Here is a 27,933-nt window from a genome sequence, read left to right as displayed (position 1 = left end):
GGGGGAGGAAGGCGGGGGTGGGAGGGGGTGTCCTCGGATCTCTCATGTCACCTGGATCAGGTGTAGAACATGCGCGTTTTGCTGCCGGTGGCAGCATTCGACTTGGTTGACTTGAGCGTTCCAACAATGGAGCTAGCCCCGCTGGTCAGTACCGTGCCGGTGACGGACGGTGTCAGATGTGGGTTGGTGAACGCCACCGAACGTTCCTTCGCTAGCGACAGCGAGAACGGTTTCAGACGTATGCAGAGGAAGGCGGACGTAATGCAGGAGGCGAGCAGAATCGACAGTAGCACCACAATCGTAACAGTAAACCCGGGCGTAGTCATACAGATGAGGCCTTCTTCGCGTGCTGAAAACACCATCGTGGCAGCGTCCGTATCGTTCAGCGAGCTCGGCCCAATCGGGAAGGTCAGATCACCCGGCGACACTACGCGAATGACCCGGTTCAAGCCAACGTCCTCCTTCTGCTCCGGTTCGGTTGCACGCGTGCGTCGAATCCGTCGGTCGTCACGCTTCCTGTTGGAGGTGAACACGTGCGCATCGAGCGATTGTGGTGGCGGTGGTGGTGGTGGTGGTCCGTACTGCTGATGTTCCGGTCCGCCAGACAGATGGTGCACATCCAGTACGCCCGGATCGGTACACTGGTCCGGACACTGGTAGCGGCAGATCTGTATCGTGCACTGGAAGTGTACCTCCATCGAGTCCGGGAACTTGAACGCCTGGAAGTGAGCGTACGAAAGTACCGACGCACTCGCACCAAAGTTCTTGATCTTGGTAAAGCGTGACATTAGCTTCGGACGGGTAACGCAACCGCGCTGGTCCACCAGCTGAATAGGGGCCCGTTTACCGTCGTGCGCCATACAGTTCCGTACCAGCATGTCGAACTTGCTGTCATCGTCCTTGATCGCTAGTACCATCGTCATCGTTTGGCCGATCTTCACCAACCCGGACACCTCCGACGCCCACGGACCCTTACCGACCTGGATCTGCATCCAGCAGCCGACGTTATCGCCCGCGAAATCGGCCCGTATGACGTCCAGCATGTCTACCGGGAACGGTCGGAAGGTGACCGACTTCTCGTACTGATCGTGCCAGGTACAGCGAAGTTTGCGTGCCTGATCCCACACCTCCTGTACCTGCGGATCGTACTGCAGTACGATGATGTTCTCGAAGTAAGAGCCCGCGTTTGTGTCCGTGCCGGAGTAACCGTTGTACAGCACGTTGTCCGTATTGCCAGCGGTACCGCACTCGTGGATGCCGATATCAAACGAAGCGGACGTTTTGCCGAGCCCGGCCGGTAGATGCACGCAGTTCACATTGCTATAGTGACCCTTGGAGAAGACGATGCCGAAGAAGGGTTTATCGAACTGGACGAACACCTTCATGCCCTGCTTTTCGCACTTTACATCGAGCGAGACAATTTTTGGCATGTCCTGCAGTGGCGAGGACCACAGTTCGTTGCCGGCGAGCGGAGGCCCGTACAGCTTCTCCGGACTGAGCTCGCTGGCTTGCGCTTTAAGCGTGCCCGGGGGTGGTGGCGGTGGCGGTGGTCCGTGGTACGCATGTGCAACGGGTAAGGCTTGCGGGGGTGGTGGTGGTGGCGGTCCGAATGGTTGTCCAAGGCTTAGTGATCCTAGCGAGATGGAGATATTGGATGGGAGAGAGATAGAGAATATTGAAGAACTCTTTGGAGAATCTCCTGGACGCTCAGTGAGGACTCTCAGAGCTTTGTACTACGAAGTGATTACCTCGATTAGGTCCGTGCGGTATCGGTGGTCCATGGTGTGGTAGTGGACCATGCTGTGGTCCTGGCCCATGCTTTGCAAGACCCGGTCCACCTCCTAACCCTCCGGTACCGTGACCCAACGATGGTGGCAAGTGTTGCGGATAAGACTGCACCGGTGCCGATCCTTGCAGATCCTGATCTACCGATTCCAGCGCCACCTGGTCCGAATCGTTGTCACGCTTGGCAGCCTCATCCCCGGGACTAACCGATTTCACCACCTCGACCTGATCCTCGGCTACCGTCAACTGTTGCGGAAACGAAAAAGAAGAGATTTTGGAAAGCGATGAATTATTAAACTTTGATCACTACGTTTACGTACGCATATCTTCGATGTATGAAATTTTTGGCCTTGCTCTGGTAAACGCGCTCTACGTTAGCAAATGGTAGCAATTTTTGAAATTTTGCAAGCGTTATTTTTATGCCCAAGCTGCGCAAACCATACTCCGAGATTGGCAGCCGGGATGTTGTTTACTGTTTTTGCAAAACTTCACTCTGCATGACAGCAGAAGAAGAAGACACCTATATGCCGCTGTAGCAACATATAGGTGACCCGAATACAGGTAGGCGCTAGCCGGAGGTTCGAGAATCTAGAACGCGAGAACGTGGCATTGCATTGCGGCAGCCGACATAACCGCGTGTCCCTCTATGTGGTACTGTGAAGCTGCCGGAGCACCTATACTGTATGTACAGCTGGTACTGGCGGCAAGAATATGGCCATGGACGACCTTCTAAAATCGTGATGAAATGTTGTTTTCGATTTTTCGGACCATTTTCGCGACATTGCGGATGGTACTGTGTGAGCTAATCTGTGTGCGTGTTTCGCACTTGATGCATTCAACAGGTGGACAGATTATTAGCGCACCAGCAGATAAAAACCGTTGTGCAGAAGCGGTACCGGTACATTCTTCACACCGTTCTGGTGGGATGATTTGATAAACGACCTCAGTGGATGCAGCAGGATCAAAGAGAGGCGAGTGCAGTTATCGTACGGTGAATAAGGATAAAGGTGTTTGAACATTGTATACTGAGGATAGCTTTGCAAGGATGCGGTCCTTGGTGGATCCAACAAAGATGGCGCTGGCAGTGGCGTTAACGTTATCGTTTAGCGGTAAGTTAGACGATGCTGGTGACCGTAGTGCTAACTGGTGCATACAAAATTTGGTGTGTGGTTGTGTTGTGACTCCGTGTCTATGTGTGGCTAGAAAAAGATAGAAAATGTCTGATTCTGTTCTGGTTTTTTTTTGTGCAACTTTCTAGCCATTCTCGTCCAGTCCAATACCTCAAAAACGAGTGAGTAGCTAGTAGTGTTGGTGCATCGGCGGTAAGGCGGTAAATTCATTCTTCAATAAACCTATGCTCCGATTTTCCAGCATCGCGAGTATGCTACGCCACCGTAGCCAACTTCACCCAGAACACGGCCATCGGTCTCTGTTCGCAGGCAGTACTGCGAGCGCTTAAAGTAGGCACGAACGGTACCATTGCCTTCGTTACAACTGCAACACAAACTGCGGCAACCGTGCGCAGTAAGTGCGAATCACATGTGCGCCATCTTCGTAGCCATTACTAACACACCGTGTGTCCGTACTCTTCGCAACTCCTTTCCCGCAGGTCTTTTGCCAACCTACTTTAGCCGAAGGATAACATATCCGTACCTCGAACCGTACATAGCGGTTGTTGGTGCCGGAACGGAAGCGCCACTAGCCACGATGCTCTCCAATGCAACGGTTAGGGCGAACTACATACGAGTGCTAGTTGCGTTCGTCAAAACGTATCCGAACTGTGCGGGAATAATGATCGATTTCAGTGGCCTGACCACTACACAGTCGGTACGGATGCTACAAACCGGTCGAGTACGAGAACGTTCCAGTTACTCAAATATGTGCATGTTCGTTCTAGGCGGGGTATTCTGCGTTCATGTCTGCATTGCTAACGGCAGCTCAGGCAGCGTCGATCCGTTTGGCTTCGGCTTTACCATGGGATGCGACTCGATACGCAGATGTGTACTACAACCCGACGCTAACGAAGCTAGCCTTCAACGTACTACGAACGTTTGAAGACATTTACGAGACAAGCACCACGCTGGTCCATCCGCTAAATCCTTTATTTCCCATGGCCGCACCATTCAATATTGCGGCAAACACTATTGTAAGTTTAAGTAATATCTTTTAGCATCTGTATACATCCGTCCTAATTTTGCAAAACCCCCTTTTCCAGTACAACAACCTGTTCCGTTGGATAATTAAGGGATTCAGCCCGGGTAGCATTGTGCTTGGCTTGTCGATGTACGCACGTGCATATACTGTCACGAGTGTTAGTCAATTCGGTTCCACAGGAACGGCAAGGACAGAATTGGCATCATACTGCGATGTAACTATACCGCACAGTCGCACTGATACACTTGAACGTAGCATAATCGTTTTTATTTTTTTTTCCAGGCACTACTGCTTTCCACCCAGTTTGGAGTAGACACAAACAGTGCGGGAGAAAGCATAACGTCTAGTAGTAGCATAGCTTACGTGTTTAGCTCATTTGCTGCGATTGACATAAAGCTGAACTTTGCACGTACAAACAATTTGGCTGGCGTGGCACTGTTCTCGCTAAACACTGCCGGTGATAACGCCGAACTGTTGCGGTATATCACGAGCATCATAGCACCGACGCCACCGACCGGATTCACATACCCGGTAGCAAAGACTCCTGCATGCGGTGTATCAATAACATTCCCAACACCGGTAGGGACCACTGTGAGCGGAGGTGGCACAACTAGGGCTGGAGGAGTTACGACCGTGGCTCCAGTTGATACAACTGCTGCTGGAGGAGGAACAACCGCTGCTGGAGGAGAAACTACTGCCGCTGGAGGAGGAACTACTGCAGCTGGAGGAGGAACTACTGCAGCTGGCGGAGGAACTACTGCTGCTGGAGGAGGAACAACTGCAGCTGGAGGAACTACTGTCGCTGGTGGAACTACTGCAGCCGGAGGGGGAACTACTGCCGCTGGCGGAGGAACAACCGCTGCTGGAGGAGGAACTACCGCTGCTGGAGGAACTACTGCTGCTGGAGGAGGAACAACCGCTGCTGGAGGAGGAACAACCGCTGCTGGTGGAGGAACAACAGCTGCTGGCGGAGGAACTACCGCTGCTGGAGGAGGAACAACTGCAGCTGGAGGAACTACTGCCGCTGGTGGAACTACTGCAGCCGGAGGGGGAACTACTGCCGCTGGCGGAGGAACAACTGCAGCTGGAGGTACTACTGCCGCTGGTGGAACTACTGCTGTCGGAGGAGGAACAACTGCTGCTGGCGGAGGAACAACCGCTGCTGGAGGAGGAACAACTGCAGCTGCAGGAACTACTGCCGCTGGTGGAACTACTGCCGCTGGAGGAACTACTGCCGCTGGAGGAGGAACAACAGCAGCTGGAGGAGGAACAACCGCTGCTGGAGGAGGATCAACTGCTGCTGGGGGAGGAACAACCGCTGCTGGCGGAGGAACTACTGCTGCTGGAGGAGGATCAACTGCAGCTGGAGGAGGAACAACCGCTGCTGGAGGAGGAACAACAGCTGCTGGAGGAGGATCAACTGCAGCTGGAGGAGGAACAACCGCTGCTGGAGGAGGAACTACAGCAGCTGGAGGAGGAACAACCGCTGCTGGAGGAGGAACAACAGCAGCTGGAGGAGGAACAACCGCTGCTGGAGGAACTACTGCCGCTGGTGGAACTACTGCGGCTGGCGGAGGAACAACCGCTGCTGGAGGAGGATCTACTGCAGCTGGAGGAGGAACAACAGCTGGAGGAGGAACTACAGCAGCTGGAGGAGGAACTACTGCGGCTGGCGGAGGAACTACTGCAGCTGGTGGAGGAACAACAGCTGCTGGAGGAGGAACAACAGCAGCTGGAGGAGGAACAACCGCTGCTGGAGGAACTACAGCAGCTGGAGGAACTACTGCGGCTGGCGGAGGAACTACTGCTGCTGGAGGAGGAACAACAGCTGCTGGCGGAGGAACAACTGCCGCTGGAGGAGGATCTACTGCAGCTGGAGGAGGAACAACAGCTGGAGGAGGAACTACTGCGGCTGGCGGAGGAACTACTGCTGCTGGAGGAGAAACAACAGCTGCTGGAGGAGGAACAACAGCAGCTGGAGGAACTACAGCAGCTGGAGGAACTACTGCAGCTGGAGGAGGAACAACCGCTGCTGGAGGAGGAACAACCGCTGCTGGCGGAGGAACTACAGCAGCTGGAGGAACTACTGCCGCTGGTGGAACTTCTGCTGCTGGAGGAGGAACTACTGCAGCTGGAGGAGGAACAACTGCAGCTGGAGGAGGAACTACTGCTGCTGGAGGAGGAACAACTGTCGCTGGAGGAGGATCAACTGCAGCTGGAGGAGGAACAACCGCTGCTGGTGGAGGAACAACCGCTGCTGGTGGAGGAACTACTGCAGCTGGAGGAGGATCTACTGCAGCTGGAGGAGGAACAACTGCCGCTGGAGGAGGAACTACTGCTGCTGGAGGAGGAACAACTGCAGCTGGAGGAGGATCTACTGCTGCTGGAGGAGGAACAACCGCAGCTGGAGGAACTACTGCCGCTGGTGGAACTACTGCCGCTGGAGGAACTACTGCCGCTGGAGGAGGAACAACCGCTGCTGGAGGAGGAACAACTGCAGCTGGAGGAGGAACAACCGCTGCTGGAGGAGGAACAACTGCAGCTGGAGGAGGAACTACCGCTGCTGGAGGAGGAACAACAGCAGCTGGAGGAGGAACAACAGCAGCTGGAGGAGGAACAACCGCTGCTGGAGGAACTACTGCCGCTGGTGGAACTACTGCCGCTGAAGGAACTACTGCGGCTGGCGGAGGAACTACTGCTGCTGGAGGAGGAACAACAGCTGCTGGCGGAGGAACAACTGCAGCTGGAGGAGGAACAACCGCTGCTGGAGGAGGAACAACAGCAGCTGGAGGAGGAACAACCGCTGCTGGAGGAGGAACAACAGCTGCTGGCGGAGGAACAACCGCTGCTGGAGGCACAACTGCAGCTGGAGGAGGAACAACAGCTGCTGGCGGAGGAACAACCGCAGTTGGAGGAACTACTGCCGCTGGTGGAACTACTGCCGCTGGAGGATCTACTGCTGCTGGAGGAGGAACAACCGCTGCGGGAGGAGGATCAACGGCAGCTGGAGGAGGAACAACCGCTGCTGGAGGAGGAACAACAGCTGCTGGAGGAGGAACAACCGCAGTTGGAGGAACTACTGCCGCTGGTGGAACTACTGCCGCTGGAGGAACTACTGCTGCTGGAGGAGGAACAACCGCTGCGGGAGGAGGATCAACGGCAGCTGGCGGAGGAACTACAGCAGCTGGAGGAGGAACAACCGCTGCTGGAGGAGGAACAACAGCAGCTGGAGGAGGAACAACCGCTGCTGGAGGAGGAACTACAGCAGCTGGAGGAGGAACAACCGCTGCTGGAGGAGGAACAACAGCAGCTGGAGGAGGAACAACCGCTGCTGGAGGAGGAACAACAGCTGCTGGCGGAGGAACAACCGCTGCTGGAGGCACAACTGCAGCTGGAGGAGGAACAACAGCTGCTGGCGGAGGAACAACCGCAGTTGGAGGAACTACTGCCGCTGGTGGAACTACTGCCGCTGGAGGAACTACTGCTGCTGGAGGAGGAACAACCGCTGCGGGAGGAGGATCAACGGCAGCTGGAGGAGGAACAACCGCTGCTGGAGGAGGAACAACAGCTGCTGGAGGAGGAACAACCGCTGCTGGAGGCACAACTGCAGCTGGAGGAGGAACAACAGCTGCTGGAGGAGGAACAACCGCAGTTGGAGGAACTACTGCCGCTGGTGGAACTACTGCCGCTGGAGGAACTACTGCTGCTGGAGGAGGAACAACCGCTGCGGGAGGAGGATCAACGGCAGCTGGAGGAGGAACAACCGCAGCTGGAGGAGGAACTACAGCAGCTGGAGGAGGAACAACCGCTGCTGGAGGAGGAACAACAGCAGCTGGAGGAGGAACAACCGCTGCTGGAGGAACTACTGCCGCTGGTGGAACTACTGCGGCTGGCGGAGGAACAACCGCTGCTGGAGGAGGATCTACTGCAGCTGGAGGAGGAACAACAGCTGGAGGAGGAACAACAGCAGCTGGAGGAGGAACAACCGCTGCTGGAGGAACTACAGCAGCTGGAGGAACTACTGCGGCTGGCGGAGGAACTACTGCTGCTGGAGGAGGAACAACAGCTGCTGGCGGAGGAACAACTGCCGCTGGAGGAGGATCTACTGCAGCTGGAGGAGGAACAACAGCTGGAGGAGGAACTACTGCGGCTGGCGGAGGAACTACTGCTGCTGGAGGAGAAACAACAGCTGCTGGAGGAGGAACAACAGCAGCTGGAGGAACTACAGCAGCTGGAGGAACTACTGCAGCTGGAGGAGGAACAACCGCTGCTGGAGGAGGAACAACCGCTGCTGGCGGAGGAACTACAGCAGCTGGAGGAACTACTGCCGCTGGTGGAACTTCTGCTGCTGGAGGAGGAACTACTGCAGCTGGAGGAGGAACAACTGCAGCTGGAGGAGGAACAACTGCCGCTGGAGGAGGAACTACTGCTGCTGGAGGAGGAACAACAGCAGCTGGAGGAGGAACAACCGCAGCTGGAGGAACTACTGCCGCTGGTGGAACTACTGCCGCTGGAGGAACTACTGCCGCTGGAGGAGGAACAACCGCTGCTGGAGGAGGAACAACTGCAGCTGGAGGAGGAACTACCGCTGCTGGAGGAGGAACAACTGCAGCTGGAGGAGGAACTACCGCTGCTGGAGGAGGAACAACAGCAGCTGGAGGAGGAACAACCGCTGCTGGCGGAGGAACAACCGCAGCTGGAGGAACTACTGCCGCTGGAGGAGGATCAACTGCCGCTGGGGGAGGATCAACTGCAGCTGGAGGAGGAACAACCGCTGCTGGTGGAGGAACAACCGCTGCTGGTGGAGGAACAACTGCAGCTGGAGGAGGATCTACTGCAGCTGGAGGAGGAACAACTGCCGCTGGAGGAGGAACTACTGCTGCTGGAGGAGGAACAACTGCAGCTGGAGGAGGAACAACCGCAGCTGGAGGAACTACTGCCGCTGGTGGAACTACTGCCGCTGGAGGAACTACTGCCGCTGGAGGAGGAACAACCGCTGCTGGAGGAGGAACAACTGCAGCTGGAGGAGGAACTACCGCTGCTGGAGGAGGAACAACTGCAGCTGGAGGAGGAACTACCGCTGCTGGAGGAGGAACAACAGCAGCTGGAGGAGGAACTACCGCTGCTGGAGGAGGAACAACTGCAGCTGGAGGAGGAACAACAGCAGCTGGAGGAGGATCTACTGCAGCTGGAGGAACTACTGCCGCTGGAGGAACTACTGCCGCTGGTGGAACTACTGCAGCTGGAGGAGGAACAACAGCAGCTGGAGGAGAAACTACTGCTGCTGGAGGAGGAACAACTGCAGCTGGAGGAACTACTGCCGCTGGTGGAACTACTGCAGCTGGAGGAACTACTGCTGCTGGAGGAGGAACAACTGCAGCTGGTGGAGGAACAACTGCAGCTGGAGGAGGAACTACAGCAGCTGGTCTAGGAACAACCGCAGCTGGAGGAGGAACAACCGCTGCTGGCGGAGGAACAACCGCAGTTGGAGGAACTACTGCCGCTGGAGGAGGAACAACAGCTGCTGGAGGAGGAACAACTGCAGCTGGAGGAGGAACTACCGCTGCTGGAGGAGGAACAACTGCAGCTGGAGGAGGAACTACCGCTGCTGGAGGAGGAACAACTGCAGCTGGAGGAGGAACTACCGCTGCTGGAGGAGGAACAACTGCAGCTGGAGGAGGAACAACAGCAGCTGGAGGAACTACTGCCGCTGGAGGAACTACTGCCGCTGGTGGAACTACTGCAGCTGGAGGAGGAACAACAGCAGCTGGAGGAGAAACTACTGCTGCTGGAGGAGGAACAACTGCAGCTGGAGGAACTGCTGCCGCTGGTGGAACTACTGCAGCTGGAGGAACTACTGCCGCTGGAGGAGGAACTACTGCCGCTGGAGGAACTACTGCCGCTGGTGGAACTACTGCAGCCGGAGGGGGAACTACTGCCGCTGGCGGAGGAACAACTGCAGCTGGAGGAGGAACAACAGCAGCTGGAGGAGGAACAACCGCTGCTGGAGGAGGAACTACTGCCGCTGGAGGAGGAACAACAGTCGCTGGAGGAGGAACAACCGCTGCTGGAGGAGCAACAACCGCTGCTGGAGGAGGATCTACTGCTGCTGGAGGAGCAACAACTGCAGCCGGAGAAACTACAACTGCTGCTGGAGGAGCCACAACTGCAGCACCTGCACCTGAAGTTATTTGTGGAATTACTGTAAAGAGTCAGTATGGTGGTCTTGTGAGCAGTTTTTGTAATACCCTGTCCGAAATTACGATATACATTACATCAGGTAGTAGCTGTGGTGTTGTTGTTTAAGGCTTATTTTATAGCATACACTTACGTTGGTACTCACGATTGAAGTTAATAAAGGTCTAGTAGTAATTAAGTAAACTTTTACAATGATTGTGCGGTTTGCATTGATGTTTCTAAAGAACGGTATATGTTATCACACGCACAAAAAAAAACATCTTCGAGTAACAACATAGTACGAGGTAGTATGATCTAACTATGGAACAAACATGAAATGGAATAAGGTTTTGGAGTGGATTATTAAATGAAGATCCGCCGCAACCAATGCAATGCGATGCTGGTGGATTCTGTGAATTGCTGTTTTCAGCAGTTGTTTGGTTAGCAACAGCAACAACAGGGCTCTATTTGTCCAATTGTGTGAGCGATACGAGACACAGTTGATCAAATTCATTCTCACTCAGCAAAGGTTGGCTACAATCAGTTTCAACCGGCATGCGATGGAGATATGAAGTAATTTCGTTTATTTGGTATAATGTGCTAAGGTGTTGTTACATTATTTCAGCCCATTGATCGATGCTATGATCCCAGTTTTACGGCGCATTCGAAGACGAAGACAATACCACCACCGCTCAATCAAAGTTGCAACACACAATCAACCAGTGCCTCAGTAAAAGTGATGACCAACTGGATGAAAGATTACTCAGTTTTTGGTAGCTTAGTAGCAACCGAGTTCAAATGTTCCTTGGAATGTTGGAAGGTTCTTTGGAATCATAGTTGACTGGAATGTTCTTTGCAACAGTAGAACTGGATATTGAATTCCATTCGGACTGTGCCTTTGCTTACGTCAGGATTAACTTTCCACCTTTGTGTATTATTAAGCAAAAGTAGTCAAGAAGCGGGCGGCGTGTTAGGGTTTGCCAGGCAAGCAAGAAGAATAATATTTAGCAATTTTCTCCAAAAGGACTATCTTGGAACGTTTTCACATGGTAGTGACCAGTGACCAGTTCACATGCAGTGGCAGTGACCGTTCACGCTAACTAATAACGATGTATCTATAAGGCTAGTCAGTCACAAGATGGCCCGTACGACCTAGTAGGTTGTTTAGCTAAGGGGAACTTTGAACGTTTCTTAATGTCTACAGTTGAAAACTAGCCTAACAATCCTAGTTTCTTAACCCAAACGTTGTATATTCGCGCCAAGACTCTCGTATCCATTTCAACACACCTCCCTAAACTGTAAAAAAGGCGGGTATAGAAAACAAATGAAGAAAGTACTAGTAAACGTAAGATTTACTCATGTTTACCCACACACGACAAGGTCAGAGCTAATATCCCAAGAATAGAATGGTTGCCTCTAGAATCGGTATACTAAGAACTACTGAGCGCTTTACATACGGCATGCGCAGTGTTCGCTAAAACTGGTACGTGCCAATCACTGTACCTGTTACGTACACTAGTATAAGACCTTCGAAGAATTCGACGTAATTTGAGCGGGCTAGAATAAGAAACATTTGAGTACACAATTGCCAAACCATATTCGGCGCAATCGATGCTACCACCATTTTCTTTGAAGCACATCTCTAAAGACACGGCGAAGTTCTGCAACTGTTTCAACAGACGGAACGCACGGAAATCGGGTGTCTAGGGTCGTCATTTGAAGGGTGTATATATAGTTCTTAACCATCAAACAGGAAACCAGTTTACATTGCTGACACGAGTGGTAAGCACCGCTAGGGTTAGCCAGAACAATGGATCGAAATCTATTGACAAGTTTGCTGCTAGTGTGTCTGGTGTTGGGTAAGTATGGTGTATGGAGCAGCAGTGTAAATTGCGAAATCACTCATTTTCTTTTGCCTACGAAACCTTCACAGCCTACGCACCAGAGGCAACAGCACAAAGTAAGTCAATGGTTCGCAGAACGAATCAATATGGCGGAAAATTCGTGACGTTACAGTGCGTATATTACTCTCCATTTTACAGAGTCGCGCGTCTGCTTTGCACAGTCCAGCGACTACAGTACGGCCACATCGATCGGTTTCTGTTCGCACGCCGTCTACATTGCACTGAATCCAACCTCCAAAGGATTCGTGGGGATACTGAACCCGGCAAATGATTCCGATGATCTTTTAGGTGACAGCTAGATGGCTATCCGCAGCCATTACCGTGCCCGGGGCGTACATTGTTTGCTAACGTGTGTTTGACAGCCGATGGCGCTGTGTCCTTTGTTTGATTACAGGCGGCATCAAGAAGTTTGTTAATCGCAAAACAGTATACCCGTACGTGGAGATGTACATGGGCGTGTTGGGCAGTGTTGCTGCCGCTAACATTCTTTGGCTGAATACGGCAGCCACGCGTAAAACGTTCATCGATCTGCTAGTTGCAAAGGTGCAGGTATATCCGGAAATGGCTGGCGTGTATTTGGACTTCGTGGGAATAACCACCACATACTCGGTAAGTACCTCGGCGGGTGGTGAGTTACAAAAAAGATTTCCACAGACTAAGGAACATGTGCCCTTTGTCATTTTGCAGAATGGCTACACGTTGTTTGTAGCGGAGCTGTACACCGCTCTCACCGCCAAAAACTTGAAGTTGATCACTGCTTTACCGTGGGATGCGAGCACGTATGCAGATATTTATTATAACCCAACGCTGCCACTGTTACCGTTCAACGTGATCAAAACCCATGAAGATATGTACTCGACGGTTACGACTACCCATCCCATCAGCCCGCTGTTCGCAATAGCGTCTCCATTCAATACTGAGACGAAAACCATCGTAAGTGATTAGATAACCGTGCCGTGCTGCAGGTTGTGCCGCTTGTGTGAATGTGACTCTGACTGTGATTCTCGATTACTCTTTTTAGTACAACAACGTGTTTAGATGGGTCTTGAAGGGATTTGTGCCAAGCTCGATTATCATCAGTTTGCCAATGTACAGTCTTAAGTTTACCACCACAGGTGGTAACCAGTTTAATGCTGCGGCAACAGCTGTTACTACGGACACGTACTGTAGTGTAAGTATTGGTGAAGATGGTGTTTTTGTCGGTTTGGTGCAATGACTTTCAAACTAATGAAATGCATTGAACGCTATTTGGTTTGCAATTAGGCACTGCTATTCGCAACAACGAATACTGTTGGAGCAGCTCAAGCTGGCGAAGGGTTTACCTACAGCTCCAGCGCATTTTACACCTATAACTCTCCTGCTGGTATCGTAGACAAGTTGCAGTTTGTTACTGGTACAAACCTGGCAGGAGTGGCCGTATATTCACTGGATCAGGCGGGTAGTACAAACGCAGAAATGCTTCGGCAGGTGACTAGCGTTCTAGCACCTACTGCTCCCGGTACAGCTACTTACCCTGCTGCAGAACCAGCGACATGTGGTGTACCAATAACTTTCCCAACTCCACCGACCACAACAACAGTTGCAACGACAACCGCGGCTGCCACATCTCCTTCAACTGCAGCTAGTACCGCTGCTGCCACATCTGCAGCAACTGCAGCACCCTCAACTGCAGCATCTACTGCGGCTGCTACATCTGCAGCTTCTACAGCCGCTGCTACATCTGCAGCAACTGCAGCACCCTCAACTGCAGCATCTACTGCGGCTGCTACATCTGCAGCAACTGCAGCACCTTCAACTGCAGCATCTACTGCGGCTGATACATCTGCAGCATCTACTGCGGCTGCCACATCGGCAGCAACTGCAGCACCTTCAACTGCAGCATCTACTGCGGCTGCCACATCTGCAGCATCTACTGCCGCTGCCACATCTGCAGCAACTGCAGCACCCTCAACTGCAGCATCTACTGCGGCTGCTACATCTGCAGCATCTACTGCGGCTGCCACATCTGCAGCATCTACTGCCGCTGCCACATCTGCAGCAACTGCAGCACCCTCAACTGCAGCATCTACTGCGGCTGCTACATCTGCAGCATCTACCGCCGCTGCTACATCTGCAGCAACTGCCGCACCCTCAACTGCAGCATCTACTGCGGCTGCTACATCTGCAGCATCTACTGCGGCTGCCACATCTGCAGCATCTACCGCCGCTGCCACATCTGCAGCAACTGCAGCACCTTCAACTGCAGCATCTACTGCGGCTGCCACATCTGCAGCATCTACTGCCGCTGCCACATCTGCAGCTACTGCAGCACCCTCAACTGCAGCATCTACTGCGGCTGCTACATCTGCAGCATCTACTGCGGCTGCCACATCTGCAGCATCTACTGCCGCTGCCACGTCTGCAGCAACTGCAGCACCCTCAACTGCAGCGTCTACTGCTGCATCTACTGCGGCTGATACATCCGCAGCATCTACAGCAGCAGCCACATCTGCAGCATCTACTGCAGCAGCCACATCAGCAGCATCCACTGCAGCGTCTACTGCAGCAGCCACATCAGCAGCATCCACTGCAGCGTCTACTGCAGCAGCTACATCTGCAGCATCTACTGCAGCGTCTACTGCAGCAGCTACATCTGCAGCATCTACTGCAGCAAGCACTGCAGCATCTACTGCAGCAAGTACTGCGGCAAGTACTGCAGCAGCCACATCTGCAGCAAGTACTGCAGCAGCCACATCAGCAGCAAGTACTGCAGCAAGCACTGCGGCGAGTACTGCAGCGAGTACTGCGGCAAGTACAGCAGCAAGTACTGCAGCGAGTACTGCGGCAAGTACAGCAGCAAGTACTGCAGCGAGTACTGCGGCAAGTACAGCAGCGAGTACTGCGGCAAGTACAGCAGCAAGTACTGCAGCGAGTACTGCGGCAAGTACAGCAGCAAGTACTGCAGCGAGTACTGCGGCAAGTACTGCAGCGAGTACTGCGGCAAGTACAGCAGCAAGTACTGCAGCAGCCACATCTGCAGCAAGTACTGCAGCAAGTACAGCAGCAAGTACTGCAGCGAGTACTGCGGCAAGTACTGCAGCGAGTACTGCGGCAAGTACAGCAGCAAGTACTGCAGCAGCCACATCTGCAGCAAGTACTGCAGCAAGTACAGCAGCAAGTACTGCAGCGAGTACTGCGGCAAGTACTGCAGCGAGTACTGCGGCAAGTACAGCAGCTAGCACAGCGGCATCCACGGCGGCACCTACAACAGCAGCATCTACGGCGGCTGCCACTACTACTCCATCGACTACAGCATCTACTACCGTCTCCGGTCCTACGACAGTCACTGCCTCACCGACCACTTGCAATCTCTCGGTGCGAGAAGAGTACAGCACTCTTGTAGCAGAATTCTGCTCTAACCTTAAGGCAGTTGCCGCATTTAATACCCAAGGTGCCAGCTGTGGTGTCGTAGCATAAGTCCTGACTGTTCTTATCAGTGACCCGTAAATGTACCGTTTGTTTGGGGACTTTAGATTGTAACAATGCGATTGCCTTCAAGGTATCGCGCAGTGGGCGATTAGAAGTTGACAGACCTTTTCCCTTCATTTTGATGCCAACTACAATGCATAATCGTTACAGTGGGATTGAGTGTACGGTGTTCGTGCTGTGAGTACGCACCGATGTCACGATGCGAATAAATGTCACAATTACTGATTGTATTAAATAATAGGTAAAATAAATGGGAATGAATAAATTAAATGCCCTTTCAATGTACTATTAAGACGGCTCAGTGTATTCGTTTCAAATTACAAATAATTGTTTTGTTTACAACAGATGACTAAGCCATAGTCATAGTCATAGACCAAAAATGGATGATTCTGTAGTACTGTTGAGAGATAAACTAAATACAACATCTCTCGATGAAGACGTTTGCTCCTTCCGCTTCTTCTTTGGGTCTACAACTTCGAGCGGACTTGGCTTGCCCTAAATTAACTGACTTGATTAGCTGAATAGTTAGTCCTGGGTACAGAAAGACAGTCCCGTGATCCAAGACATTCGATACCCAGAATTTGCTGTGTGAAGGACCAGCAAGCGCCATTATTGCCTCGGCTACCGAACACGCCTCAGCGCAGGCTTTTTCTTGATTTGATTCTTTTAGGTTACGCTGGTCATAGAATCGCTTACTAGACTTGCTGATACCACGTAGTTGGGTAGTCAGTCTCTCACTACGGAGAAACTCGGTCCGGTTGGGATTTGAACCCCGGGGTCCTGGCCGTGTGTAGAACGGCGCCACTATCGCCTTTACCACCGGACCGCTAAAAAGCTTGACACGATTAGATCTTTTATGTGCATCAAAGCGTCGAAGCGGGATATTCGGGTTGCCTATAAAGTTTTGTCCTGCACTGTAGGTAACTATAGTTAGAAAAGAACGTTAACTTATCGAAACGCAGCATCGAAGCGCGATCGTATGTTGAAACCCTTACCTACAACGAGAAGAAAAAGAAATACATAGAAACATAAAATAGCCATATTTTGAGTTTGTTTGGGACACGGGAGCACCGTGTCAGGTTGGCGTGCAGGATGTGTGGGAAAAGTAGATCATTAGCGTGAAGAATTGAAGAGAAAACTAAGTGGAGTGTAAGATGAGGCGAGACCTTGTTTGGGAAGCAACTGTTGAAAAATGGCACCAGTCGTACAGGAAGGAACGGAAGATGCAGCCGTAAGCTACTGGCTACAACAACAACAAAAACGGTGGGTTCACTGGTTAAGGCTTCTCTTACCTGCAACGCCTTCCTGCACTTTAGCCGAGCCGATTTTTCACAGTAAGCAAATGACATAAAAGGATGATTGATCTGCAAAAACAGATGATGAAATGATATGTGAAAATGATAATGGATGATGATGCTGCTGGCTAATTGGCGGGATGTTCGGAAACGGGAAGGACTCGTGTTGGCTTATTTTTTGACCCTGTTGATTATATATCCCGTAAGAACGGTTGTGATTGGCGGAGCAAAGAATATAGAACGCGTCGCAGTTGTGTCCTGCCAGTCGGAACACATTTGCCGTAAGCTTATCGGAGCGGCCCGTGAAAGTGAGACTGGTCAAAGGAAAATTGGAAAGCGCGACAATGATGGCTCCGTCCACCCGGGTGCGAAAAACCGGGAGAGTGAGGCATATACAGCTAGCAAAGAAAAGAAGAAAAAAAAACACACACACACAGAGTGCAAGGGACGAGGTGACGCTGTGATGCCCAAAGGATGGGTACGGTGCGTGTCGTCGAAAACGAAAAGGAAAGAAAATGAAATCGTGTGAAAATGGGTCAATAACATAAGTAACGTAGCGCGCAGCCCACCAACAAAAAGAGGTGAGGAAGCAAAATAAAAAATAAAAAACAACAAAAAAAGCACACGGCGCAAAAACACTGCGAAGGAAAAGGCGCAAATGATAATAATGCCAATATGGGCCTGGACAGGATCTTCGCAAGAGGGAACAAACAAACAACAACGAAAAGGGCATCATTGCCGCTAGCGTCGAAATTATCGGCGAAGCGAGACCCTTCAAATGGAATGGTGGAATGTCTTCTTTTGATGTGTGTGTGTGTGTTTATGTGTACGCGTTGCTGTTGCTACCCAGAGAAAGCTGCTCCCAGGGGAATTTCGCGACTTTCCCAACCGAGGCGAGATGGAGAAGTTTTGCCAAAAATGGTCCGATAGCAAGTTGATTTTGGGTTCGGGTCGACGCTTTTGAAGCTAATTGCCACCAGCGACAGCGGTGTAGAAAACCCTTTACAGTACCAAGTGACCGGTGGTATTCGTAGTCCCTTGCCGCCATAGAAATGTCGCCCGAATATTCACTTGACCAGTTGACCGGTGGTGTGACAATATGACAGTTAAGACACTAAGTGAAGCGTCTTAACTGTCATTGTGCTATAATTATGGTAAAGTTAGTGAGTTGAATGTAACTCTAACCATGATACGACGCTAATCAATTCGGTCCAGATTTGTTTGCAGTTGATTTCAAAACTCTAAATTTTATCACACATACACACACACATATATATATATATATATATATATGGGTCGTTTTCTCCTGTTAGTGTTAGAGTGATAATTGTCGCACCATGCCCAGGACTTAATGCAAGCTTAAACAGCAACGAGCGTAACGAAAGCTAACGCTTTTCTGTAACTATCAATCAATTAGGTTTTTATTTACATATATTTGATTAAGTAAAATATTTCCAACGTTGTTTGCTCTAAGGAATCATGTGCCATAAAAACAGATAATCGTTACAATCTAATCTGTCGGAGAGGAGAGCAAGATCATCTTATTCTCTGTTTTTATAATACTGCTTGTGATACCTATATGAGATTACAGAGCAATCGGGTGGTACAGGCGACAGCTTTGAAGGTCTTCGCAGGACCGGATTGGGGTTCGAAACCCATCCAGATCACATTCCCCCCGCAGGGCGTTCTAACTATCCAAATACGTGATATCAGTAAGTCTAGTAAATCAATTTAATAGCTGGCGTGTCCTATAGAAGATGTCATTAGAGCAAGTGGGTGGAAAGAGAGCATTAGCAATATCGTAACTTCCGGTTGCCATTTTTTGTTGTTCGCTACAAAAGAAGATTAGAATGTAAGTTCGAACAAACCAAGCTTGGATTCTTTCAAATGGTGACTAGTTTCGGTTATCGACTTCTTTCGGTTTGGTAGCACCATACCGAAGGTTTCATAAACACATAACGAGTTCCGACACAAAATCTAACGTGTAGTAAACGAAGTAGCGACAACGGCTTTATCCCTTACTCTACCTACCGATACTCTGCGAAAGCGCAATTTCTCAAACTGTTCGTTCTCTTTATCAGTATCTCCCGCTAGTCTCTTGTGGCTGCATCCGATCAGGGAAGCCCAAACGCCCAATGACAACAACAAAAACATCGACCCGAAACCATTAATTTAGTACGCGACTTTTGCCGGACCATTGGTGGCTCGGGCTGTTAATTTACATACCCATCACTCACTCTATTAGCTGTTCATAAAGCTACCATTTTACTGTTTCCGACCGTTGACAAGCGGCGAACGCTAGGCGGGTTCGGTTCGGGTTGGGCATCATAAAACCTGCCACGGATGTGTGTGTGTGTGTGTGTGTGTGTGTGCGCGTTTTTTTGTAGGTCAATGATTCAGGAAATAAGAACCGATCGAATCCTAGACAGCTTCCTGCTATCGGGGCACAAGCACCCCAAAGGACAGCCCAAATCTGACAGACCAAATCGAAAGTAGCGACTTTAATCAACAGGTTTGAACCTTCCAATTTAGGGAGTGCGATGCAGAGGGAGTTTTGGAGGAAGGGGGGCTGCGGAGTGGTTCGACCTAGCACCTGGCACCCTTTTTTTGGTGGTGAGGGGGGCGCAGGGGTTTGTTTAATGGACGTCTGGGCAGGGCGAATGTCCGAATTCGGGCCGTCATACACATTCGGCACATTTGATAGCTCGAGGGGCTCTAAGAGAAGCTAGATTCCGGCGAAAGCTATCACCATTGAGCAGTGTTACTGTCTATGCGTTACCCTTCCCCAACCTTCATACCATTCCCAACGTCTTCCTCTCCCCCATTCTTCGCATTTGCTTCTTCTCGGGTCGTTCCGTTTGTGTCTGTGTCCGTCATATCGCTTTCCCTAAAGCTTGTCAACCAGTTGGCCAGTTGGCCAACTAACCGGGCCACCGACATAGCATCATAAACCGCGCGCCACACACACACACTCCAGCACTTTCTCGGCTGTCCGTTTCATCGTCTCACCCCCAATATGTTTCGAACATGTCCCTTTAACCATTTGCCACTTACTAGGCGGCCCTGAAGGTGGAAAAGCAAAAGCGGCACCGGGTAAGAGGCCGGTTTGCCCTAGAGCGGTGGCAAAAAAGTGAGAGGAAACAACGTGTCGCACACACACACGAAATGGGGAGGGAGGGGGGGGGGGGGAAGGGGGAACCAGAAGAACAAGCAGTCGCTTCTGCTTGGGGATGCTTTTCGAAAGTGGCGATGCACACGTCGCTCGGGTGGAAAAGAAAGTGGACACAGAGAGCGCGCGCGCGCGCAAGGCAAGAGCAAATACACACGCACAAAAAGTCTGGGGGAGAGGGCGATATCGATCTCCTCCCGAAAAACTGGCAAGTACGCATGCGCCTGCGGGCTATACATTAGAGATCGCTTAATCTGCCACGATGAAGTTGGATGCCAACTAGAACTTGAGAGGTTCCTTTTAAAATAAGCTTCTTTTTTCTTTAGTTCTTGATCATGATTATCAAAATCGTGTGCGAATGACTTGACTTGACCTAGCAAAACCAATTAGCTATAGCTGTAAAAGTGTTTTGACGTGCAGAAAAAGCACGATGCTGCAGAGTTTTGAACACGAAACCTACCGTGCGGGCGAGCCGTACCTTACCAATTGTCCCATTTTGACTGGCCGATAAGAGCGACTTTAGAAGCGATAAAAAATCATATCACACAGTCCACCGCTATGTTCTCAAGTGCGGTGGACTCTTTTGCACCGAATTGGTGACAAACTTTTTAATCCATTAATGTGAAACAGTACAAAAAATGTCTGTCCCGCAAGCACAATGAAATTTTTAAATAAAAAAGAAAAACCCGTTTTTTTGTCTGCAAACATACCCACACCACATTTACATTCTACCGCAAACACAGAACACTTCAGCACTGCTTTCCTAGAACGTGGTCTGGTTCTTGTTTGTGACGTCTGTTTGCATTTTTCTAGTAAATCTTTTCCCAATCTAATGCGGTAAGACTTCGCTTTGCAAGCGGTGCCACTCGCGCTGCTGCCTGTATCCCTTCCCGGGTAGCATGGATGAACAGAAGAAAAAAAAGTCCGACAAAACAATGTCAAAATCAAAAAAGATACACACCTAAGGTTAGTTGGCCGGCCGGTGAGTAAGAAAATGGAACGAAGGGTAATATGCTGGGATGTGGGAAGTTACGCTTGTTGTTACAGTTGCCCGTCGGTCATAGCGAGGTGAGGCACAGGACCCCCCCCCCACCCCAAAAAAAGAAGCTAATGTTGGTTTTGTACTGTTAGTGAGCGGTGATAAAGAGAAAAGTGAAGCGAAAAAAGCGGGGCGCATGGCGTTACGAGTGCGTTACACGTCACCTACCTGCAGTATTCCTATCAGTAACGTTGAGTAAAATAATCTTGTCAGCCGCATGCTCAATCTTTGCTGTGATCCGGCTGTAAATGAGGGGGGGAGAAATAGAGAAGAAAACACAGAAAAGGTGAGACGATCGTCGATAGGAAGGAAGCAATCGTGCAAAGATATTTGTTTGCGTGGGTCAAATGTAAATATGTTTTTTTCTCTTTGGCAAAATATTCATTGATAACATACGGCACACACTTTCATTTAAAGGCAGGCTCCACTGCAAGATCTCCCCTGTCATTATTTATTTGTTTGCTTAGATGCTACCATTTAGCGAAATTAGGGACATATGAGATCGATTAAGCAGAGTAGCTGTTGTGGCGGAGGGTGCGCATACAAAAAACAAACAGAGTAGGGGCGCTGCTGTTAGTTACTAGCGCTAGTGAGGACGTCCCATCCCGACCTAGTGCCGTAACACTTGTTTAAACGATGACACGAACAAATCTTCGCGACAGTCTGATGCTTTTCGTGTGAAGTCTCTCTTTCCCAGTTCACTGTCACGATACGAATCGAGTCGGGGTTGAATGGAACTTGTTGCTCGTATAGCCGTGTGTGGGGACCTTGAGACCGGCCAGACATTGCGGTGTTGCTGGTTATGGTAAGATACAAAGTGCCTCAGCAGTACACCGCGTCTAGTTGCTCTGCATACGAATAATTCGTGTGCACGCACTGGTAAAGGTTCTTACGCAGGTTACTTTCTCGATCAAGTACTCACAGAACGGTCACAGACAGCATCCGTGCGTGACATTAATGGTCAATCAGGATCGGTAGTCCGAGACTCCCATTTTGGATTATTCGCTAATCGAACGCTAATCGATTATTCATGGAACAGGTTTTGCCGTACGGTTAGGGACTAAAGCAGCAAGCAAAACAAAATATGGTTGTACTTCAACGGTAAGATGATTTACATAAATGGAAAGAGTTCCCAGCCTGGTTGGTGGGCTCGGACTGCTCGTTCGGAAATTGTCGTTTGGTACAATTTGTAGCCGCTCATGTGAATCGATCGTCCGCACGTCTAGACCGGACTGGCATTGCGTTCGTTGATGCTATTCAACATTCCTGTATGACACCACGCGTGCTAACGCTGGACAGCCACAACAACACTCCACGAATTCGATTCCTGTGGCATATCTTTCCGCCAGTGAGAGTATTCGAAACGTCAATCAGATCGTTTTTTTTTTGTGGCGGCTTCCTCTTCGCCCTCCCGTACTTCTCGAGCACACCACAAAAACCCTACCAGCCTGCCACATACAGGTGAAAGGGATTTATTATCTACTCTTTCTTTTAGCCAACCCCCCCTCCCCCTAACTAACCTACCAGCCCCGCCCGGTTCCGTAGTCCCACAGGATGATTCTCTCCGAAATCCGAACCGTGTTCGACCGCCCGCGGAGTATTTGGCCGAAATTTCCAACCTTCGTCGGTATGCAACCATCCTGGCCAAAAAGGTAATCAGCGAAACATACACACACACACACATCAACACACGAGCCACGGTTGGGCTTCATCTCACGCGAGTGACGGAAACTCTTGGTCGCATTTGCGTGCGCCTCGGGCAGGGAAGGAAACGGTCCGGTTCGTCTTTTCTTGTTCGCCTGCCTATTATTTTGCTGCCATTGCTGCTACCTCTACACCGTTCGAACGAAAAACACAAGGGCCCCCGGTAAGCGACAACACGCGCTGCCCCGAATTATAAAGCCCGATCCTCGAGAAAAAAGGAACGAGAAAAAAAAACAACATAAAGCTGACTCGCTTGCAAATCTGGCCCCCCGGCACAACCTGTGAAGGTCCGTGATAGCAGGTCAATTGGCCTGCAGGGTCGCCGAACAAAAGAAGAAGAAGAAAAAAAGAAATTGGACAACATCGGGGTAAGGAAGAAATGTCGCTTTCGGGCTTACCGTTTGTGATAGGGTAGGGTAGCCAGGTAGTCGCTTAACATTGGATCGAATTCGATCGATTTGGGTCCAACCAAAATGATACATGCGCTTGACGTGTACGTTTCGGGGAAGCAACTTGGACAGAAACTGTCAACAGCAGTTTTGGAAGGATTGAGCTAGCGACTGCTTGCTTATAAATGCAAGGAATTAGCTTTCGAAACGGGGTTCGTCGTTTAGACGAAGCGTGTTGAAGTCTTTTAAGTCTCTCGCACCTGCTTTGAAGGGCTTTTAAGGATTTTTTTTTATTTTCTTTTTGCGTTCTAGTTTTATTTTGAGAATAATTCATAAAGTCTGCTTTGTTTTTGACACAATAGTTGTATTTATAGCATGGCTAACAATAGGAGGTTTAACAAAACAATAAGTCAAAAATATGTTTGATTAGCTAGAGATTCTTTGCAGCAAGTATTTTTAAGCTAAAATACCTTTTTATTTATTTTTTTAAATTTAACTAATTTTGCTATAAAGCAAACAGAACACAAAAAGGTTGTAAATGTTTCTATTTGTTTGCGTTAAAATAAATCAGCCCTCAATCAACAAATTTAATTCCTCGTGGGGTTCGTCGCTTAAAATGTGTGTTGAAGTCTTTTGAATTGCTCGTACTTATTGTGCTATTTTATGGTAGTATTTTGATTAATTTTTTAAAATGTTATGCTATCTTGCGTGCGCACTCTCTTCTTCGATATTTTAAAGATAGCTAAGCAACATTACTTTCGATCTGATATCCCTTTCACACATTTATCCCAAGTGTGCTAACAAATTGTATTTCGGGGTTCGTCACTTATCAATTGCAGTCTTTAAGACTGCATGCGGCAAATGTCATTATGAATTTATAAATTGTATAATTGCCGTTATTATTCAGTGTCCTGATGTATTTTGAACCAATTTCAATTGAGCGTCACAATCTAACATTTAGTGCTTTCTACCCTTCATTCGATCTTAAGTAGGGATTTTTGCTATTGACCAGTGATTCAACGCTTAGCGATTGTTTGTAGTCGTTCGAATTTCTTTTATAGCTGTTGTCAGCCCTATAGCGATTTCTGTATCCCTTCTTAGAAATTATTTAATAAATAAAAATTATCTATGTTTTTACATGCTTTAAACACAAGAAAATAATATTTCTTCTTCCCCTCCACAAACTTTACAGGCCACTTTTACGAATGGCCATTGCTCAGTGCATTTGGAAAACAAAGTTAATACTGCACACCAGTGATTAGATCCAACCGAACGATCCTGCTACAGACCATTTTTGTTTTGCACGTCCAATTTCGGCACCGATGACGGTTGCTGCAGGGTGTCCACCGGCAAATCACCCAATCGCCCAATCACCTGTCACGCGAAGCGCTAGTCCAATCCATTCCAGTATCCCTTGTACGTGCCCATTCGTGTGCATCCGCCGGGTGATTGTTTAACGCGGGTGGGGTCATCCATCTAGGGTCTCGCGCAGGAAGTTTCGTGCTTCCTTTGCGCTGGCCGCGCCAAAGACATACGCCCAGCCGAAACGAAACCCAACGATGCCAGGCACGGTGCGCTGCATGCTAATCAGCCACACTGCGCCCGCTTGATGGCCGGCCTCATCCGGCCCGGGTACCGTCCCGAAAAAGGGGCTACCAACCGCAAGCTTAACCGATGAGTATTACCACGGGCGCGGGATTTACACCTCACAGTGTTTGTGCCCGGGCCTCGGGGCAACGCTGGCTGCATGCGTAACGAAGCGTGTGCCCGCGGATGAGCCTCCCCCATCCCCCGAAAATCGTTGAACATTTTATTATTCATTTTATTTCATTCTTTTCTATTGGATTCTTTATGAAGCATTATTGTTTTGTTTCGTTACGTTGCCTTTCTGCACTTCTGCTTCCTCGCTTGTACTGTTGGTTGGTACGCATCCCTTTGGGTTTTGTTGGCGGTACGTGATCCGGGTGTCAATCCGGGCGTACGGATCGTCAATCTGATGTCTTGCTGCGTAACACCGGCACCACGGTATGATCAGTTTTCGTCGAGCAGCGAACCGTGAAACATCGGACAATCAGAACCAAACCAAGACGGTGTGCTATCAACGTGACTGTGTGTGTGTGTGTGTGTGCCTATTTCCACGTGTACAAGTGCGTGGGTGTAATTAAAATGCTCATTACCTGCACGATCTCAAATTGGCAACTTGGCAAGATGTTGGCATAGCTAAAAGATTTGGATTTAGCTATTCAACTTCTTGTTTATTTTTCCAATTTACAAACAACGAGCCCAAGTGTCGGGTCACAAAAGTCACCGTGGAACGCTGCGAACAGTGTCAACTATCAACAACCATGTCAACCAAATCCCTGTTGCCGCCTAATGCATCATCTATCAGCAAGCAGCCGACGTACAAAGAACTCGCCACAAGCGACGAACCTTTTTTTCTTGTTGAACTCACTCACTGCTAAAGGACGCCGTATGTGTGTGTGTGTGTTGTGGACGTAGTTGCAGCTGCGTGTGCGATGAAGGGTGCCCACGTTGTTCGGTATATGACCTGCACAAACGGGTCTTTACCGATAGCTTACTAACCTACTGCCCAGCCGCATGCGTCGGTTGGAAGCGCAACCAACCGACCACCGCACTCTACTGGACGGTGGCGAAAGTTGACATACCGGAGGAATGATGCCCCGTGTTGTCTTCCCATTCCAGCTTCCTGCTCATGCCGTTACAGCTTATTCTACACATCACCCTCTCAACTGCGGGAAAAAAATCGTTAGCACATCCGTAACGGATGTACAAATTAATGAACTAACCTCAAAATGAAACGCATACGGTTGTTTTCCATTCCAGGCATATTCCGCTTGAAATATATTATTTATGATTTTTTTTTTTGTTTCATCCATACCGCCACACCGCCATACGCCACCGGAGTGAAAATTAAATTCGGTAGCCGAACGTGGCAACAAACTTACGGCGCTTGCATGGGTTCTCTTGGTTGGTAAAATTAAACGAAGCGATTTTAATCAACGGATTTCATGATGAGCATTAGCTAATGGGCTGCGCAAAAAAAAAGGGTGGTACGGTATGCATTCGATCCGGGCACAACTTATTAGCCTCGTTTCGGGTTTTTTTTTCTAATTTATTTTTCCTCTTTTTTTCAGGTAATTTGAGGATTTTTTAAACTCCGATTCGGTCTAGTTTTGTGGAGGACGCAAACACAAAGGATCTAGCGCATTGCGGTAGGACAGGTGACGCGAATTTGGCCACAGGAAGATTCAGATTTTTTGCTGCAAACTGTCATGTTAAGGTTCGTCGCTTTTAAAATGTGCGTTGAAGTCTTTTGTATTTGTCTTGATTGCTTTGCAGGTTTATAATTATTTTCTTGATAATATTACATGATGAGTAAGAAATCTTGCAGCTACCATGTTTAATGAATATTCTTCTTCTTCTTGGCTTAATGTCCTCTAAGGTCATTCCGGCCATCGAAATGGCTTACTAGACTGCCGATACCACGTAGTCGTGTAGTCAGGTCCTCACTACGGGGGACGAATATCTTCAATGAATATCTTGAACCTTAATAAAATTAGTTCTGCGTGTCCAGCGGTCAACAGAGCGTTATTGGTAGAGTGTCAGTAGGTAAACGTATCTTCCAAAATTTATTTACATTATACATTAGAGGCAATAACAATAAACAATATTCAAGACAAGGTACGGCGTCGAAATTCTTGTCTATCGCCATCTTTTTTTTTTCTTCCTTGAACTTCCCTAATAATAAAGCCCACACTGAATGATGCGTGTTTTCTTCTTGCTATCACACCCCAACCCTTTCCATACACTGTGCTGTATTGAAAGGTCACAAAGACCGACCGTCACCCTTCATAGGCATTGTATGTTCGGTTGTGTACGCACAATTAGGTGTACAGTTTCCCACCAACCAATGATGAAATCGTGCGACTGATTGCAAATTGCACATCTGCACCGTATCTACCACGTGTGCGTTGACCCCGACACCACGGTTAATGAAAGAACCGCATCTGGATGAATCTTCCTGGATGCCGTGCGAAAAGAGGGTACCGACCTTTGCCGCTCTGCTTTGTCCCTCTTTCTCTCTCTCTCTCTCTCTCTCTCGCTCTCTATACGCCCACACATGAGTGCACAATACAGTATAAGTTAGGTTGAAGGTAGTGAACGCAGGTTGCAGGATATGTTATTGATTGTTGATAGACGACAAACAGCTTCTTCCAAACAGGCACTAGACGACATTTCGGAGTTTCAATTAATGCTTGTATGCGATTTAAGGGAGCAAGAGAGGGAGAGATAGAGAACGAGTGATACAGAGGTCGATCTGGGGAAGATCCTTGCATCAGAATTAAGATAGTTACTGTACGAATCACATTCGAACCATTCTTTTCACGCCGCAAGGACACAAAGTACGGGCAAAAAGTAGAGAAAATGCATGTGTCGATTGTACGGGTTGCACGCACGGAGGATTCACTATCATTCTCACCTTGTTATTATTTCACTGGTCAAGCGTGCCGCTGTAAACACGATCAACTGTCAACTGGTGAGTGGCTGCGTACGGGAAGGATAACTATTGTGGGCTGCTTACATAAACACTCGCCACTAATTACTACGCACACCGTCTGTCACTGCCGTCTACTGAAGCGCGCAACACCAGACTTAGTTCACAGTCACAATGCTACTGTTATTCTTAGAGGCAGATACAACACACACAGCACGAAATTATCCGATTAGGTTCGCTTTATTGTAGAGGCACTAGATGTGGATACTAAACAAACTGATCTACACTCACACACACACTAGCACTCACACTTTGAAGCATCGAAAAATTCGA

The 27,933-nt window shown here is 49.6% G+C and overlaps 4 protein-coding genes across 4 annotated transcripts in view; 2 read left to right on the top strand and 2 right to left on the bottom strand.

Annotated features, from left to right (window-relative positions):
• The window catches only part of LOC126563177 (synaptic vesicle glycoprotein 2B), a 383,950-nt gene that overhangs the window by 41,613 nt on the left and 314,404 nt on the right, over nt 1-27,933 (bottom strand). The window lies entirely within an intron of this gene.
• LOC126560710 (ras-related protein Rab-10-like) overlaps nt 1-27,933 on the top strand; it is a 254,816-nt gene that overhangs the window by 190,858 nt on the left and 36,025 nt on the right. The window lies entirely within an intron of this gene.
• LOC126562141 (uncharacterized) lies at nt 57-27,659 on the bottom strand. Its single transcript, XM_050218572.1, has 4 exons — nt 27,586-27,659; nt 21,160-21,233; nt 1,749-2,031; nt 57-1,633 (listed from the first exon to the last, which is right to left on the bottom strand). The coding sequence occupies exons 2-4, from the start codon at nt 21,208-21,210 to the stop codon at nt 57-59; spliced, it is 1,911 nt and encodes a 636-aa protein (XP_050074529.1). The 5' UTR covers nt 21,211-21,233; nt 27,586-27,659.
• On the top strand, nt 2,831-10,245 carry LOC126561007 (uncharacterized PE-PGRS family protein PE_PGRS54-like). The gene is made up of 10 exons (XM_050216993.1): nt 2,831-2,894; nt 3,044-3,076; nt 3,157-3,309; nt 3,395-3,612; nt 3,683-3,931; nt 4,001-4,153; nt 4,222-5,029; nt 5,183-6,793; nt 6,908-7,537; nt 7,652-10,245. The coding sequence occupies exons 1-10, from the start codon at nt 2,831-2,833 to the stop codon at nt 10,243-10,245; spliced, it is 6,513 nt and encodes a 2,170-aa protein (XP_050072950.1).

The sequence above is a fragment of the Anopheles maculipalpis genome, chromosome X (genome assembly GCF_943734695.1).
Source record: "Anopheles maculipalpis chromosome X, idAnoMacuDA_375_x, whole genome shotgun sequence".
Classification (NCBI taxonomy): domain Eukaryota; kingdom Metazoa; phylum Arthropoda; class Insecta; order Diptera; family Culicidae; genus Anopheles; species Anopheles maculipalpis.
This window is presented reverse-complemented; position numbering and strand designations above follow the sequence as displayed.

Bases quoted from the DNA above. Each gene is read 5' to 3' on its own strand.
- LOC126562141 (XM_050218572.1), bottom strand. From the start codon at position 21,210: ATGCGGCTGACAAGATTATTTTACTCAACGTTACTGATAGGAATACTG. The intron at 2,032-21,159 runs GTAGGTGACGTG...TTTCCGCAACAG, and splicing joins TACTGATAGGAATACTGCAG to TTGACGGTAGCCGAGGATCA. The intron at 1,634-1,748 runs GTAATCACTTCG...CCATCTCGCTAG, and splicing joins ACCGCACGGACCTAATCGAG to GATCACTAAGCCTTGGACAA.
- LOC126561007 (XM_050216993.1), top strand. From the start codon at position 2,831: ATGCGGTCCTTGGTGGATCCAACAAAGATGGCGCTGGCAGTGGCGTTA. The intron at 3,310-3,394 runs GTAAGTGCGAAT...CCTTTCCCGCAG, and splicing joins AACTGCGGCAACCGTGCGCA to GTCTTTTGCCAACCTACTTT. The intron at 5,030-5,182 runs GTACTACTGCCG...CTGCCGCTGGAG, and splicing joins AGGAACAACTGCAGCTGGAG to GAGGAACAACAGCAGCTGGA.